General features: G+C 49.3%; 1 protein-coding gene across 1 annotated transcript in view; it reads left to right on the top strand.

Moving 5' to 3' along the window:
* The window catches only part of LOC132082002 (heparan sulfate glucosamine 3-O-sulfotransferase 3B1-like), a 31,734-nt gene continuing 16,638 nt past the window's right edge, over positions 1-15,096 (top strand). Inside the window, exon 1 of the mRNA XM_059486023.1 lies at positions 1-551. Within this exon, the coding sequence (XP_059342006.1) occupies positions 109-551 (443 nt within the window). The 5' untranslated portion in view covers positions 1-108. The remainder of the gene's footprint in view (positions 552-15,096) is intronic.

Below are 15,096 nucleotides of genomic sequence, written 5' to 3'. Positions count from 1 at the left end.
ATGGTGATGGGGCCGTGCTGAGCCTCCGCGGGTGCCCATGAGGCGCCGGGCAGAGCCGAGCCGAGCCGGGCGGGCTCCAGCCATGCATCCCGCAGCGCCCGCGGGCACATGGGGCAGCGCTTGAACCGCTGCCTCGATGCCCCCGTCGCGTTGCCGCCGCTGAGGCGGAGGCTGCTGCTGCTCTTCATCATGCTCTTCCTCTGGCTCTACATGTTCTACTCGTGCGCCGGCTCCTGCGCCGGGCTGACGACCCGCGGGTCACCCGCGCCGCCCCGCGCCGCCCCGCCGCTGCCCCCGCTGCTGCCGGGAGAGCCGGGCGAGGAGAGCAGCCTGGAGGAGCAGCGGGCAGCGCCCGACGCCGGCAGCCCCATCTCCAGCTTCTTCAACGGCTCCGGTACCAAGCGGCTGCCGCAGGCCATCATCATCGGCGTGAAGAAGGGCGGGACGCGGGCGCTGCTGGAGTTCCTGCGGGTGCACCCCGACGTGCGCGCCGTCGGTGCCGAGCCGCACTTCTTCGACCGCAACTACGAGCGGGGACTCGCCTGGTACAGGTACGGGCCGGGCCGGGGCTGAGCGGGGTCCCCGCCGTCCTGCGCTCGCCGCCCCGGTGCGGGGATGCGGCCGCCCCGGGCTCCGGAGCAGGTTGGGGAGCGCCCGAGGCGAAGAGTAAATGCTCCGCCGAATGCTTTCCCCCGAAAATCAACCCCTACAAATATAATAAACCCAGAGCGCAACTTGCGGTCCCCGTTAGCCCGGGCGGCGGCGGAGCGTCTGCAGGTTTTCCGCGAGCCAAACCCTATTTAATTTTTTTATAAAGGTTACATATTAATTTAATATTTTTAAACACTCTTATTCCGCTGTACTTCCCGGTCTTTTGCTGGAGCGTACTTTTCCTCCAGCTCAGGGTGTTGCTGAGGGATGACTGGTGTGTCTCCCGGCTCTGCGCGGGCTGGCGGGCGGTGCGCTCAGCCACCGCGTGTTTGCGGGGTTTCTGGCCCTTTTGGGTTCGGGTTTTTTTGGGTTTTTGGGGTTTTTTTTTTTGTACCCATTGCGGTGGGGCTTGACCCGTTTTCTCTTTTTCCATTTTTTGTGTCAGGGAGGCGAGGTGGGGAGGATTTAGTCATTTGAGAATTTTTTTGCACGTTTGGAGGGGGTTTGACCCGTTCCGGGAGCGCTGCCTGGGATGGCAGGCGGCAGCTCCACGTTCCAGGTAAAGCTTCCTCACTCGCTGCCTGCATTCAGTCTCCGTTCACTTTCTCCTTCCCCGTGATCATCTGTGGAGCCGATGGATCGCCCGAGGTCGCGATCGCCAGCCCGGCGCTGCACTGCGGGAGCGGCGTGGGGTGCAGCGGGTACCGGGCGCGTCGGGAACGGGATGAACCCTTTGCACTGGGAGGAAATTATAAATCTGTGGCTTGCGGCCTGTAAGGATGGATGTAATTGTAAGTGGTTTTGCGAGGAGCAGCCCGGGCCGGGGTGTCTGTGTGCGGGTGGGCTCGGCGGAGAGGGCGGCGGTGGCTGCGGAGCAGAAGCGCGGACACCGAACGAGCGGCGACCCCGTTTCGGTGCCTTTCTCACCCTTTTCCGACTGAAGTTTCTTTATCGGGGTGTTTTGAATACGTCTTTCTACTGAGTGTTTACAGGAATGCTAAAGAAGCGGAGATGGAAACTTTGAAGCTAAATGGGAGCTGTGAAGTTCCGAATTGTAACCTCTTTGTAGTCTTGAAACTCCCACCCGACAAGTCCGCTTACGTTTATGTCTCTTTTTTTTTTTAATGTTGCCGTCTCCCAGCAGTTAGTGAAATGAGTGAAGGATAAGATCTGATGAGGAGGAAGTATTTGAAAGCCGTTTCGTTTTAGGAAATTCTGTCATCTCGGTGGAGGCTGTAGCGTGTCGTCCCACAGCAGCCCAAATGAAACCTTTGTAAATTCAGCTGAGTTTAAAAATCTCCCATTTTGAAGGAGAACTTGCATATAACAGAGCAGAAAACCTGTCAGGATTTATCAGCAGAATGGTGTTGTGTGTGTTGAACTCTGTTTTTAATTAGGCACCTAAATTAGACCATAAAATGGTTGATTAATCTTTTACAAGTAGGAGGTGGAAGGGAAGAAGGAGAGAATAATCTTTATGATTGAGTTCATCTGTTATCCCAGATGTAGTGGGTGAAAGCCAATATTTAAAGGACATACATTATTTTTAAATTTGGAGAACAGGTATTTGTGTTTAACTTCTTAAAGCTTCACCTGAATTTTAAGCAGCGTGGGCCCTATCCCTGCAAATATACTGTGGTTTTTCATTAGTATCTTCGCAAAAGGGCTGTTTTAGCTGAGATCTGACAAATGTTGAGGTCTGAATGGTGATGCTTTCAAGCAGCAAGAGATGCTGGAAGTCTTGAAATCAGTTGTGTGTGATTTACCCCGAAGATGGGAGTGTGTCTGGCTGTCTGTGGTACTGGGGCCTGGGTCAACTGGGGGGGAGCTAATTAATGCAAAATACTTGGGAGAGGCTGAAAACCAGCAGACAAGTAGTTTTATATTGTGCATTATTTCTAACTTAATTAGAATTAGATACAGAAGTTTGTTCCTATAAATTTAGTCATTAGAAGTCAAATCCTATAGAGTAGTAACTCCCAGCTCTTGCTGACTTCAGTGAATCTTGGCTTCCCAGCGCTCCTCAAGAACACGTTTATTTCTCCCAGACCTAATGAGGCTTTTATTTATTATCTTAGTATCAATAAGGAGATGTGCTTGTATCTTCTTGTTAGTGTTTCAATACAGTTGGATTAAAGATGCTGTAGAAGGTGTGTGGTGTCAGCATGGTGCAGTGAGCTGGGCAAGCCTTGTCTTTATTTTTCAGATGCTTTTGCTCAAATCTACTCAGCTTTGGAACTGGGGGAGTTACTGTGTCCTCAGCACTCAGAGTGTAGTGCAAATCCAATTGCCTGACTTTGAAAAGATGAAGATAAAATTTTTGACCCATGTCTCATTTGAAGTGTATTTTAGCTAATTGACTAAATCTGTTTATGTTTGTTAGGAGTTTTTGTTTGTTTAAGTTGTTCCTGCCATCCAAAATATTTTTCAGATTTTTGAGACGGAGGGGCATGAGATTTACTTGTTTGGCTTGATGAATTCTTATTTTTGGAGGTGATTGTGATTAATCCTGTTTAACTACTTGTTTCTGCCTGAACTTTTCATCTATTGAAAATAACTTTAGAAAGAGAAAATACAAACTTGTTCCTTGCTCCATTTTCTGTCAAGTGAAATGAAATCTGTTGGTTTGTTTCCATAGTCTGGAATGCAGAACACCATCAAGTGGTGCTGAGTATCGTTCCTGAAAAGCAGGGGGGAAACAGGACAAATTAAATGTTTTTTTTTCAATGGTGAGATAACTAAAAATTGGTGGAAATAACTTCTGTATGCACATTGCAAGGTTTTCTCCCCCCCCCCTCCCCTAATGAATACAGCATGTTAACTGCTTCTAGTGAAAATATGTATTGTGACAGGGAGAAATGGGATCCAGCCACTATTGCAAACTAATTTTATGAAGTGCCTTGAATTTTTGGATAGTAGAGAAGTTCCCTCTTTGTGGCAGTAGGGAGTTCAGCTCCACAGCCTGCGTGCATGTGTCTGGCTGAGCAGCCTCAGGGATGTCGTTGCTTTCTTTGGGGTTTACAGTAGAGCTTGGTGGAAGTGTTTTTTCCAAGCCTAGAAAATCAGTTGTTGAATTTCTTTTATGATTTTCTTCATTTGATTCAACAATGATGCATTTTGAAGTGTCCTATGGACTTGAAAGCCTGTTGTCCTCTAATTATTGTAAGAAAAAATGATTGTCATTAGTGTTACATGTTTTGTTTTTTTTCTTTTTTTTGTTATTATTTTCAGCCCCGTGGGCTGTAATGCCCAGTCCCTCCTGCCTTGGGCTGGGTGTTGTCAGCCCTACTCAGCATCACTGATTTATGTTTCAAGTCTGTAGCTCTCTGCTAGGAACCTCTGCCGCGGCTGTGCCGGCTGTAACCGCGATAGCAGGACGAGGCTGCGCTCCTCTGCTTCTAGCACGGCACCAGGGACACCTCTTGTCCTTTTTTCTTCTTTTCTCTTATGGAAAATTCTTAAAATGCTGGTGCTTTCTCTTCCCACTACTCCTAGGTTGCCTTAATTCATTGTCCTTGCTGCTGCTGGGCGATTTGGATCAGCAGGATCAGGCCCTGTGGTCTGGTGGTGTGTGATAAACTGTTTCAAATATGCACTTCTTAGACTCTGAAATTGTTTGGACTTTAGGGTGCAAGGTGCTGCTTGAAAGCAATTCCTGAATTGTGAGAAACTTCCTTATTTATAATTTTTCCCATGAGCCTGCTGTTTTTTTCCCCCAAGGAATGTGTGGGGGTACAAGCTGGTGCTTGCAATTGCCCAGGCTGTGAGCAAAGAAGAATAAGGTTAAAAGTTTGGGGTGAAAGCCCTGATGAACCAAATCTTGAGCAAGGCAGGATTTTGCCCCTGTGTTTGGCCATGGTCTATAATCTCTGCTTTAATGAAGGTTTAATACCTGCTGCTTAATTGCCTTCCCAGTGATGCATGGACCCAGCAGCACAGACAGAACCGTGGTTGGTTTCCACTGAGTGTCACATGGTTTATTGGCCCCAGGAAGTTTGGGAACAGTCCTGATAGTCCCAACTGGGCTTTGGGTGCAAATGACTGCATCTGAGCAAAGACTGGTTCCTCCACTGCATTCCTGTGAGTTGTGCTGGGTCAGAACAAGCATCTCCTAAAGGACAGTTGTGTTCTCTGGGAAGGTTTTGCCAAACAATTTTGGTATTGAGATTTTATTTTCTTGATGTGAAAAAAAAATTAAAACTCAACTATTTACCTTGCATTGTGTTGTGCTTAAGCAAGCAGGGACTTTTAGTGGCCCCTCGGAATGTGCATGGAGTTCAGTGCCCCCTTGGCCACTGCAGCGGCTCCCCACGACGTGTCCTGAGCTGCCGTGTAACGCTGGGAGGAAAGTGGCCCCCAAAAGAAGGGCTGGACTGCTATAGTCAGTCAGCAAGGCCCTTGTGTTTGCATGGGATCATTCCTTTAGATCTGAGGAGGGTTGAGTTGTTCAAACAGATGGCAAAGATTATTCGTGTTGCTGGGGTTTCAGTGCACTGCTCTGTTTCAAGCATGTTGCCCGATATGACGCACGTGACGAGTTCTTCCCAGCACGACGCTGGGGGGATGACATTGTCTGTTGTGATCGGGTTTCATGGCCTCACCTGTTGAGCTGCTGAACTTTTCAAAGTTGACCAAGCGTTGGGGGTGACGGATGCGGACGGTGGATCTGCCTGGCTAATCGTGTTAGCGCAGGACCCGTGGCCTGCCGGGAGCATTGTGCTCCTTGGCATGAAAATGATGGGAATGAAAACCCACGGGCTCAGCTCGGAGTTTGGGATTTATTACTTTTTTCTTTTCAACTGGGCCATGGCAGGTGTCTGTAACACACCCCGAGCATTGGATAGCTCAAGGCACTTCCAGGCAAGTCTTTGGTTTTAAAAGCATCCAGCAAGGCCTGCATGCAGCGGCTACAGAAACTCTACCCGAACTACTGTTCTTTGGAGCCGGATTTCCAATCTGCTGATGATAAGAATGTTCTGAATCCAGGCCTCTCTTGCTGCTGCTCTGTTCACTTGAGCTTGGGTTAGGGGCTATTTAATTAGGAAGAAGTCTGATTTAGTGACCATTCAGCACAGGATTCACGTCTCCTGGTGGTGTGGCCATGGGTGACTGATGGGTTCAGGTGATAATGAATGGGCCAGGGCCATGTGGGATGGGTAACATATGGGTTCAAAGAACAACAAATAGTGGGACATGTTGTCTCAGTGGTGTAATTAGTGGGTCAGGGGCTATCAGCTACTACCTGTTGTCACCATGTGGTGCATGAGGACAGGCTGGAGAGGCTTCTTCCTTGGTTTGTGGGAAATGACTAAGTGCTGTGCTGGGCCCTGACTTGCTGCTGATGACTGTACTGGGGCTTGCCCTAACCATTGCAATTCCAGGTCTTTCAGCAGCTTGCTGCATGCTTAATTAGCTTTCCATAAATACCATGTACGTTTTAAAGGTACTCAGCCCAGCAGCAGCCAGAAGGCAATGGAGGCAATGGACCTTATCTTAGATTTCTTAATGGAAACAAGGGGTCCTGTGACAAAACATATTGATTATCAGCAGGCTCAGAGGAAAGGAGGGGTAAATTCAGGACAGACATTTGTGGTGGTGTAACTTTGCCTTCAAGGAGTGGCTGTCAGTCTGAAGGTGGTGAGAAGGAGTGCAGAGACAAGTGGGAAAGGGCATCACATTGTGCCATGGGTCAGATGAGGGGAAGAAATGGAAGAGCACAGTCCTTCTGTCTCCACCTAGGGAGAGCAGGGTCTGCTTGGCTGGGATGTGTGGTGTACCTGAGTCCATTCATTACAGTGATCCAGTGGGGACAATCTCTCCTGGTGCCATGCTGGCTTTGAGTATCCCCTGTGGTGGTTTTCCTCCTAGGAATAGCCATGAAGGAGGAGAAAATTAACTCAGCGATGATGATTTAGCATGTGGTGCCCCTGTACTGGGAAGGTCCAGAGATGAGGAGGGACTTTTGGGAGCTGGCTTGCTTGGCTGCCTAACCTTTCTTCCTGGCCCTGTGGCCTCAGGAATCATTCGAACAAGACCAGAAACTTTGGTGTTTGGGACTTTAGGTGATATTGGTGGGAATGTTAGAGAAAAATAGGTGTGCAGGTGCTGCTGGCAGATCTCACACTGATTTCTGGTAAATGAATAATTCCATTTTTAAAATCTTTCTGTCAAGATATGTGAGCATGGCAGTGTCCTGCCACGTGGTGGCTAGAGAAACTTTATTTAGAGAAAAATAATTCCAGGTTCTGCTCAATGCTTTATATCTGCGTTAACCTCCTTGGAAACGCCCTGGAACCAGCCTGCTTCTGCAGCAGTTTTGTTTTCTTCTCTCCATACAGAAAAGGGAGGGAGGGAGGAAGAACATCTCTCTAGAGGGATGGTGTGACCTAGCCCTGGCACCAAGGGAGTCACGGCTCTGTTTGGCAGCAGGTCTGACCCAGAGTTTAATTTGCAGCCTGTCTGGGATGCAGAGCAGCTGGCTCTGCCCTGCCCTCGATGTGGCTTGTAAGGTGTCACACAGGGAGCCTGTCTTTGCTATCCCTATGCTGGTGGGTGTCATCCTCCCTTGTCCTGGTCTTACTGTGAGTGTTGTGCTGATAAAATTCCATAGGTCAGAGCTGTAATTTGGCCAGTCTTCTCTGCTGGTACAAGGGATTTCTACGAATACACCAAAGTGGCTGGTTTGCAATAAAAGTGAGCAGTTGTAACCTTTCCCTGGAACTGACACAGACTTTTCATTCCTGTCAATGCAGCAGGCAGCTCTTCCACAAGAGAGGGAGAATTATTGTGCATGGGCTTTCATTTTATATGCCAATGTACAATATTATGGATGTGTGCATTTGACAGATCTTTCCTAAAAGTGAACACAAGGCCAAATCCTGCATTGCCACAAACATGGTCCAACAGTACTGAGTATGACTGTATTCTGCTACACTAACTCCCTGTAAAAATACACTTTTTCACGTGGGAAGTTGACTCTGATGAGGAGACGAGTCTTCAGCAGCATGTGGTGACAGAGACTGAACCAGGTTCCCAAACATGACTCTGTCCAATGCAGTCCAGAACTCTGCCTAGGGATGGGCTCCAAGACCAAACCCTTCGGGTGTGTCCATGTCTCTGTGCAGAAAATGACCCCACAGAAACCAAAATCTGTTACAATTATGAACCTCAATAAAGCATCTTGACAAGCTTTATATTAAAACCCCAAGGTTTCAGCCTCTTTTGATTATCAAATGCAAACTTGCGTTAAAGCTTGAAAGTCTTGAAACTTGAAAACTTAAACTTCAAGTGTGGGTGAATGGCACAGGGAGGTGTGGGAAATCTTAGGAAAAGTGCTCATTTAGTGAAAGGACAATTGTGCTGGGGTTATGCTCCAGTAGTATTTTTGATTTGGAATGGGGTCCAGAGGCTGAGCAGGCTCAGAGCATGGACCCTTCTGTCACTAGGGGGAGGATGAAACCCCAGCGTCTTCCTAATAAAGTGCTTTGCTTCTTCACTGAGCTATGAAATATTAAAAAAAAAAAAAAAAAAAAAACTGGCAAGGCCTGCAGCTTTGGCATGCCTTCCATTTGTTTTTCTGAAGATGTATTAGGCTTGGAAGGAAATCAGGAGGTGTTGGAGTAAACAGGAGGTGTGTCCCAGCCCTTCGGTCCCGGAGTGGCTGTACACGGTCCTCAGCTGTTTGTACACAGGGCCATGAATGCAGTTGCTAAACATGAATTGCAGAGGGACCCCGTGACTGTGCTGTGCCCTGTGTCTCTGTGTGGGAACAAAGGTGCTGCCTGCCACTGAGGTGCTGTGCCTCTGCTCTGAACCCCTGCACACACCTCTGGTGTCACGTCCAGTGAATTGTGCTGGATCAGAGCCAGTGTCCCAAGGGCTAGGGGGTTCCTTCTTCCACAAGTGGGTTGGAATGGAGAAAGCTCATGAAGGTCTCACCTGTGAGCAGTAGGGCAGTGGTAGATGTCTGGGTGGCTCTGAGCATCCCTGGGCTCCTGCTCTGACTTTATTATGGCTGGACCAACCAAAGTGAGCTACAAAAAGCCAGGCAGCCTGGGCATTGCCCCTTGTTGAGGGCATGCTTAGCAAAGCCCATTTTCCCTTTCCCTGCAGTGCACTGACTTGCTGCAACTTAACACAAAGCTTGTAACACCTTTTTTTCCTCCCCTTTTAATTTTCCTCTTGAGCTGGTCTGGTAACTAATGAGCCTTGGGCTGTCTGCATGGCATTTGGAAAAGCAGAGGGAAAAGCTAATACAGGGTGTTGAGCAGGGAAGGAACCCTTGAGAGGAGATATCAGCCTTGCCAAAGCAGAAGTGGAATAGCTGGTTAGGGTTTCAGCCTGGGTTTGCTGCAAGCCCAGAGGGGCCGGGAGCTGCTGTGTGCCCCGGGAATTGCAGAGGAGCCACCAGCACCACCGGAGCCTTGGCCAGCTGCCCCGGCCGCACTGCCCCTGCTGCCTCCCCCTGGAGACGATTCCAAGGTCAAACTGCTCAATGCAGTGTAATAATTAATTGGGCTATATATAAACAGAAAGCTCATGTGGTCCTAAAGTAGCTTAAGAGCCCGTGGGTTTCCTCTTCTCCGCCTTCCTCCCCACAGTCTTCCTCTTGCGGGGCTCCTCTGCGGGTGAGCCCTGCAGTTGTCGCAGGCTCGGCTGCTCCAGCAGCGCTCACCAGTTGGGTCAAGCAGCTGCACAGCTGGGTCAGAGCCCAGAAATGGGGGCAGAGCAATGCCTGCTCTGCCCCACCCAGCTCCCCCATCAAACCCACTGCTGGTGCTGGGGGACAGGGCACACGCCAATCTCTGCCTTCCCAGAGTGAATCCCTTCACCCAGTGGCGGTGCCTGATGGGGAAGAGCCCCGAGCTGGGAATAGCTGCTGGCATTTGCCTTCAGCAACCGGCGTTCCAAAGCTCCTCTCGCTTTGGGACTCAGTATAGCAAGAGCTAAGCTGGACAGCTTGTTCCCAACATGGGGAACATGGGGAAGCTACAGTGTGGGGTTCAAAACCTCCCCGAAGGCATATTTGTGTGGCATTTACAGAATGGAGGGGAAGAATAAGACGGGCTAGGTTTCCTGGAAGAGCTATGAAAACTTAAGTTTGTAATGAGGCTTGAAGCTAAACCCAAACAATTGCTTGTCTTGTGACTGCTGGAGAGCTGAGGCTTGTATGGTATCAAAATTGGTAATGCTCTTTTATTCATTTTCTCACATATTGATATAAAACTGGTTGAAGCTCTCTCCAAACTCCAAATGTAAAAATTTAGAGACAACATTTGTTTAAGCTCTATGTTATTTTCAATGTATCTGCAGAAACATCTTAGTGAAAATTAAAAATCAGATTTCTTAATCAAACATTAGTGATTATGTGCTGTTAAGGTAGTTGGAGAAGGGCAGAGCAGCTTCCAGCTCTTCCAGACCAGCCCAGATTTTACAGCAGGGGCATGTACATGCCCTGAACCCATCAGCAAAGTCTGGCCCTTGGTTTTGCACAGGGAAATCCTTGAACACCAATGAGACGCCACGTCTGGCTCCAGGAGTGGGGCAATGAGCATTGTCGCTGCCCATGTTTGCTCTGGACCCTCTTCTGCTGCTTCCTAGGAGATTTCCTGATGCACATCTAGGTGACTGAGGGCCACCACCAGGGTGAGGACTGGTGGAGGAGATGCTTGGGGTGATGGGCTCCACGTGAGAGGCTGTGTTTTGGTAGTGTAGTTCATCTCCAGCTCCCCGGCTTTCCAAGGGCAGAGCTCACTTCTCTCACTTTTCAAGCACCAGGCTGCATCTACATCCTGGAGATGGAGGCAGAGAGAAAGGACTTTGTGAGGCTCACAATGGAATCCCAGAGCAGTTCAGCCGGGTCAGAGGGGGTTGTGCTGTCTCTTTAAGAACCCAAGGGTGTAGAGATCAAAGGTGTGGGTGAGTCAATTACAATTCACATTTGCTTCATCCATATGTTTGGGTATTTGAAAAGCTTCAATAGTCACCCATTTTATATCTCTTATGCCCATTGATTTGTTAATCTGACACTTGGTTTCATCTGAATAATAATAGCTGTCATTCAGAGTCCTCAGTGTTCAGGGAAAAGCCATTTCACTTGGGTTGTGCTCTAAGGCCTTGGCAGACTGGTCCACGGTGCTCTTTATGTACAAGGGCTTGAAGGACCTGTGGATAATTCAGCCCCATGGCTGGCTCTGGAAGGAAATTGGCTCTGAATGAAAGCAGAGTGGGATGGTGGAGGTTGCTCGAGGGCTTTGGCACGTGTAGTTTTACTCGTGAAGTCCTTCCTGGTTGTCACCATAGCCATGGACCTGCCATGGCAGTGCATGAGGTGTAGGAGATGGCAGGGTTACACACAAGCACAACCCAAGCCATCAGAAATGGCAAGCAGGCCCTCTTAAATAGTGCCTGAGTGCTCTGGACTAGACCAAATCATTGGTATGGCCATGTGAAGTCTCTAATTATGTGAATACCTTTTTAATGAGAAGCAGTGCTTTGCATCTGTTGTACTTGCAGCAGAGCATCTCCACCAGCTGAGACTGCTCTTTAAAGAGCTCTTGGCTGGGTGTCATTGACTGTTTATGACCACACCAAGATCCCAGGTAATGACTGGGCAGAAAGGCAGTCTGCAGACAGACCTGCTCCTTCATGTTTCCCTAATTGGCACCTGTCTCCCTCCTTTACTGGGAATTTCTCTCCTTCCCAAGGCTGGTTTGGTTCCTTCTGTTTTACCCCGAGTCCTGCAGTGTCACTGGGGACGCAGGGATCTGGTGGCACCACAAACCTGCAGCCTGATTGCCTCAATGGGCATGCTGGATTTTAGTCCTGGAAATTAATTGTATTTTCTCTCTTGGATTCTTGATGTGAGATGTCAAAGGGAGGGGAGAGTCAGGAGGTTCATCCTGGCCTGACTAGAGATGTTGGTGGAATAAATCTTATTTTGGACAGATGTCTCACTGCCCTGGTCTGTTTGCCACAGAGAGATCCTTGATTTTCAGCACTACTCCTTTATGAGAGCGAATCACAAATCCATTAACAAATGAGTTGAGGTGACAATCCCATTTGTACTAAAATGCATTTAGGGATCAGTACTGAGAGGATCACCGGTGTATTAATTTGCCTTTTGTTCCAGTGGGTGGCAAACTTAGCTCATCCCAATGAGGGTCACACTGACCTGGCCAGTGCCCAGATTAGTGATGGTTGGGATTGGTGCCACCCCTCCCTTCTGAGAAGGAAGCATGAGACTTCCAGAAGTTAATTAGGTGTTTCAGCTGAGAATAAAGTCTAAACCAATTTTAAATTCTTGACCCACTCAATGAGATGCTAAGGGTAGTGAGCAGCTGGTGAGTACAGGACGTGCTTGGTTGGTTGAGCACCCTCCTGGTTTTCCTCTGATGGATTTGTTCTTCCCTGCTGTTACTGGCCATGGGAAAGGTGCTCTGATGGTCGGAGGGGCACCCCCTTCCCTGTCCCACAGCTGAGGAGAAGCCTCAGTGCTGCACAGTTCCAAGGCTGGTTTGGGTGTTGCTGAAGAGGCAGGTGGAGTCGTGCAGCTGAGGGTTGACAGAACCTTGTTGGTATTACTTGGCCTGTGAACATATGTAGATGATCAGAAAGGGCAGGAAAAACCATAACTTTCTTTCTTCATAATGAAAATGAAAAGCTGACTGTTTTCTGTGCTGTTGTTTTGAAGGTCTTTGCTGTTCAGGTGGTGCTGGATGCCTGTTGGATCCCTTTTGGTGCAGAAAGTGAATTCCTGGAGATTTTGCATGGCTTTTTCATAAAACTGTAGATGTAAATGTGTCTCAAGATTTGTTTCAAGCCTGGTCTGGCCCTGGCCACCCTGTGAGATCCCTTCCTACATGCTGTGGAAGGGCTAGTGGTCTCTGGTTCAGATGTGATATGGAAGTTGTTCCAGAGTATGTCAGTGCACAGAGAAGAGTGCTGCTGGGTGAACAAAGTGTCCCTGCTCCCCCTCCCTGCTTTGTTATGTCCATGGTGAGGAAGAGGAGCAGGAGCAGAGCTGCCCCCAGTCCCTTTTTGGGATTCTAACTCAGCACAGTGTTTCAAGCCTGACTTTGGCTTGTCTTACTGCAAGGTTAGACAAATCACGGGGGATACTTCCCCAGCATGAGTTATGATCCCAAGGGTGAGAGCTGGGGTATCACTCAGGTCTCCAGAGTCTATCAGGAGGCTTTTTTCTCTAATCATGTCTGTAAAGACCCAGAGCAGGAAGGCTGGGCTTAATTAGGAGAGATGTGTGTCAAGGTGGCAAACAAAGTCCTCCCTGTGCAAATTCTGGGCCACTCGTGCAGGTGTTTTACAAAAGGCAACATTATCAGTGTAACTCATTACCTGCCCGTGCAGGCACACAGATTAAGGCATTTGTTTCTATGTTGGGGAAAATACAAAAGACCTCTCAGCAGGGCTGTGATTTATGAACATTGCATTAGGGGAACATGGTCTTACCTGTATCTTGCTGGAGTGGCTGTTGACTTGTATTTCCTTTTGGAGTTGGCTCTTTGCTGTGTGGGTTGAGGTTTTTTTCCCTCTTTCTAGCAGAGTTGGAGCAGGTGAAATGTGGTGGCTTGGCAGTGCCCCAGAGGAGAGGCAAAGCCTGGGAAGTTCATCTCCTTGTAGTGCTCTCCTGGGTAGAAATTTGTCAGGTGTTTCTCAGTGTCAGCAGGGGTGGACCAGGGTTGGCCACTCACATTCAGCTGCCTTTTGGTGGCTGGAGAGAGGCTGCTGCCATGGTCACTACAGGGTTACTTAACCAGAAAGTTGATTTATGAGTGTGTGCCATACAAATCTATATCCATGTAACTGGCATGGACCTGCACCCTAGAATGGCCCAAACCAGAAGCTGTTTCTGTTGAGCCAGCTCCTTTTCTGGGAAACTGGCAAAGTTCCCTATTGCAGCACGGCTACAGAAGCAGTGTGGCAGTGTGTTGCTGCTGTACAGATGACTGGGGGGTAGGAGATGTGACCATCTCCCGTGCACCAGATGTGCTCTCTGAGTCCAGATCGAGGTGTACCCTGCTCGCTGGGCTCCCCACCTCCAGCATGCAGCAAAAGGAGTCCCTGGAACAGGGCCTGGAACAGGAGGTACTGCAGGGATGAGGCTGGTGGGATAACCTCCTGGGGGCCACCTGGATTGGGAATACTGCAGGTGGCCTAGCCAGGGGCAGGAGCCTCAGGGTGCTCTGGTGTCACAGGTGGAATGAGCCAGGAGGATGTTCTGGTCCATGTGCAGTGGTTGGTGGTTCGACCCTTGGATGAGTTCTGGTGCCACTTGGTTTGGGCATCTAATTCCTGAAACACCTGGTGCTCCTGGGATAGCAGCAGAATGCCAATAGGCTGTACTCTTTCTGCAGTGCCAGCACTGTGTGTCTCAGTAGCCACTTCTGCCTCCCCCAAATCCCAGATCCTCACATCTCTGGGGCTTAACCTGATTATATTGCTCCCTTAACTGCAAGAAATTATTTTCCCAAGACCTAGGAGGATGTCTTGAAGACCTGTAAGGAGCAGTGCTCCAAGTGGTTTAAGTCTTTGAGAGGATTAGTGCTGTTGCTACAATTAAGAGAGCAAATTGGTGGGTGTGGGAGCTGTTTGGGGCTGTGGACTCGATAGTTGAATGTACCACCAGTACTGGCTGGTGCTCCTGCCACACCAGGGATTTGTGCCTGAGCCTTGGTGGCCGGGAAGGGGTGAGAGGGAAGAAGCTGTGGTGTGAGCAGTGGGCGTTCACAGAATCACAGAAATTCAAGGCTGGAAGAGACCTATAAGATCATCAAGTCCAGCCCATGTTCTAACAATTCAACTAGATCATGGCAGCAAGTGCCACATCCAGGCTTTTTTTGAACTCTTCGAGGGATGATGACTCCACCACCTCACTGGGTAGATGATTCCAGTATCTGACCACTCTTTCTGTAAAATACTTCCTTCTTAATTCTAACTTGCATCTCCCTTGACGCAGCTTGAGACTGTGTCCTCTTGTTCTGTCTGTTATCGCCCGGAGAAAGAGGCCGACCCCCAGCTCACCACAGCCACCCTTCAGGAAGTTGTAGAGAGTGATGAGGTCACCCATGAGTCTCCTTTTCTCCAGGCTAAACAACCCCAGCTCCCTCAGTCGCTCTTCATATGGCTTGTGCTCCAAGCCCCTTACCAGCCTCGTTGCTCTCCTTTGGACACGCTCAAGCATCTCAACGTCCCTCCTAAAGTGAGGGGCCCAGAACTGGACGCAATACTCCAGGTGAGGCCTCACCAGTGCCGAGTACAGGGGAAGAATGACCTCCCTGCTCCTGCTGGCCACACCGTTCCTGATACTGGCCAGGATGCCATTGGCCTTATGGCCACCTGGGCACACTGCTGGCTCATGTTCAGCCGACTGTCACCAGCACCCCCAGGTCCCTTTCCACCTGGGCACTGTCCAGCCACACCGTCCCC

This window comes from Ammospiza nelsoni, chromosome 19, assembly GCF_027579445.1.
Source record: "Ammospiza nelsoni isolate bAmmNel1 chromosome 19, bAmmNel1.pri, whole genome shotgun sequence".
Lineage (NCBI taxonomy): Eukaryota > Metazoa > Chordata > Aves > Passeriformes > Passerellidae > Ammospiza > Ammospiza nelsoni.
Note: the sequence above shows the minus strand (reverse complement) of the source record. Positions and strands in the feature narration are given on the sequence as shown.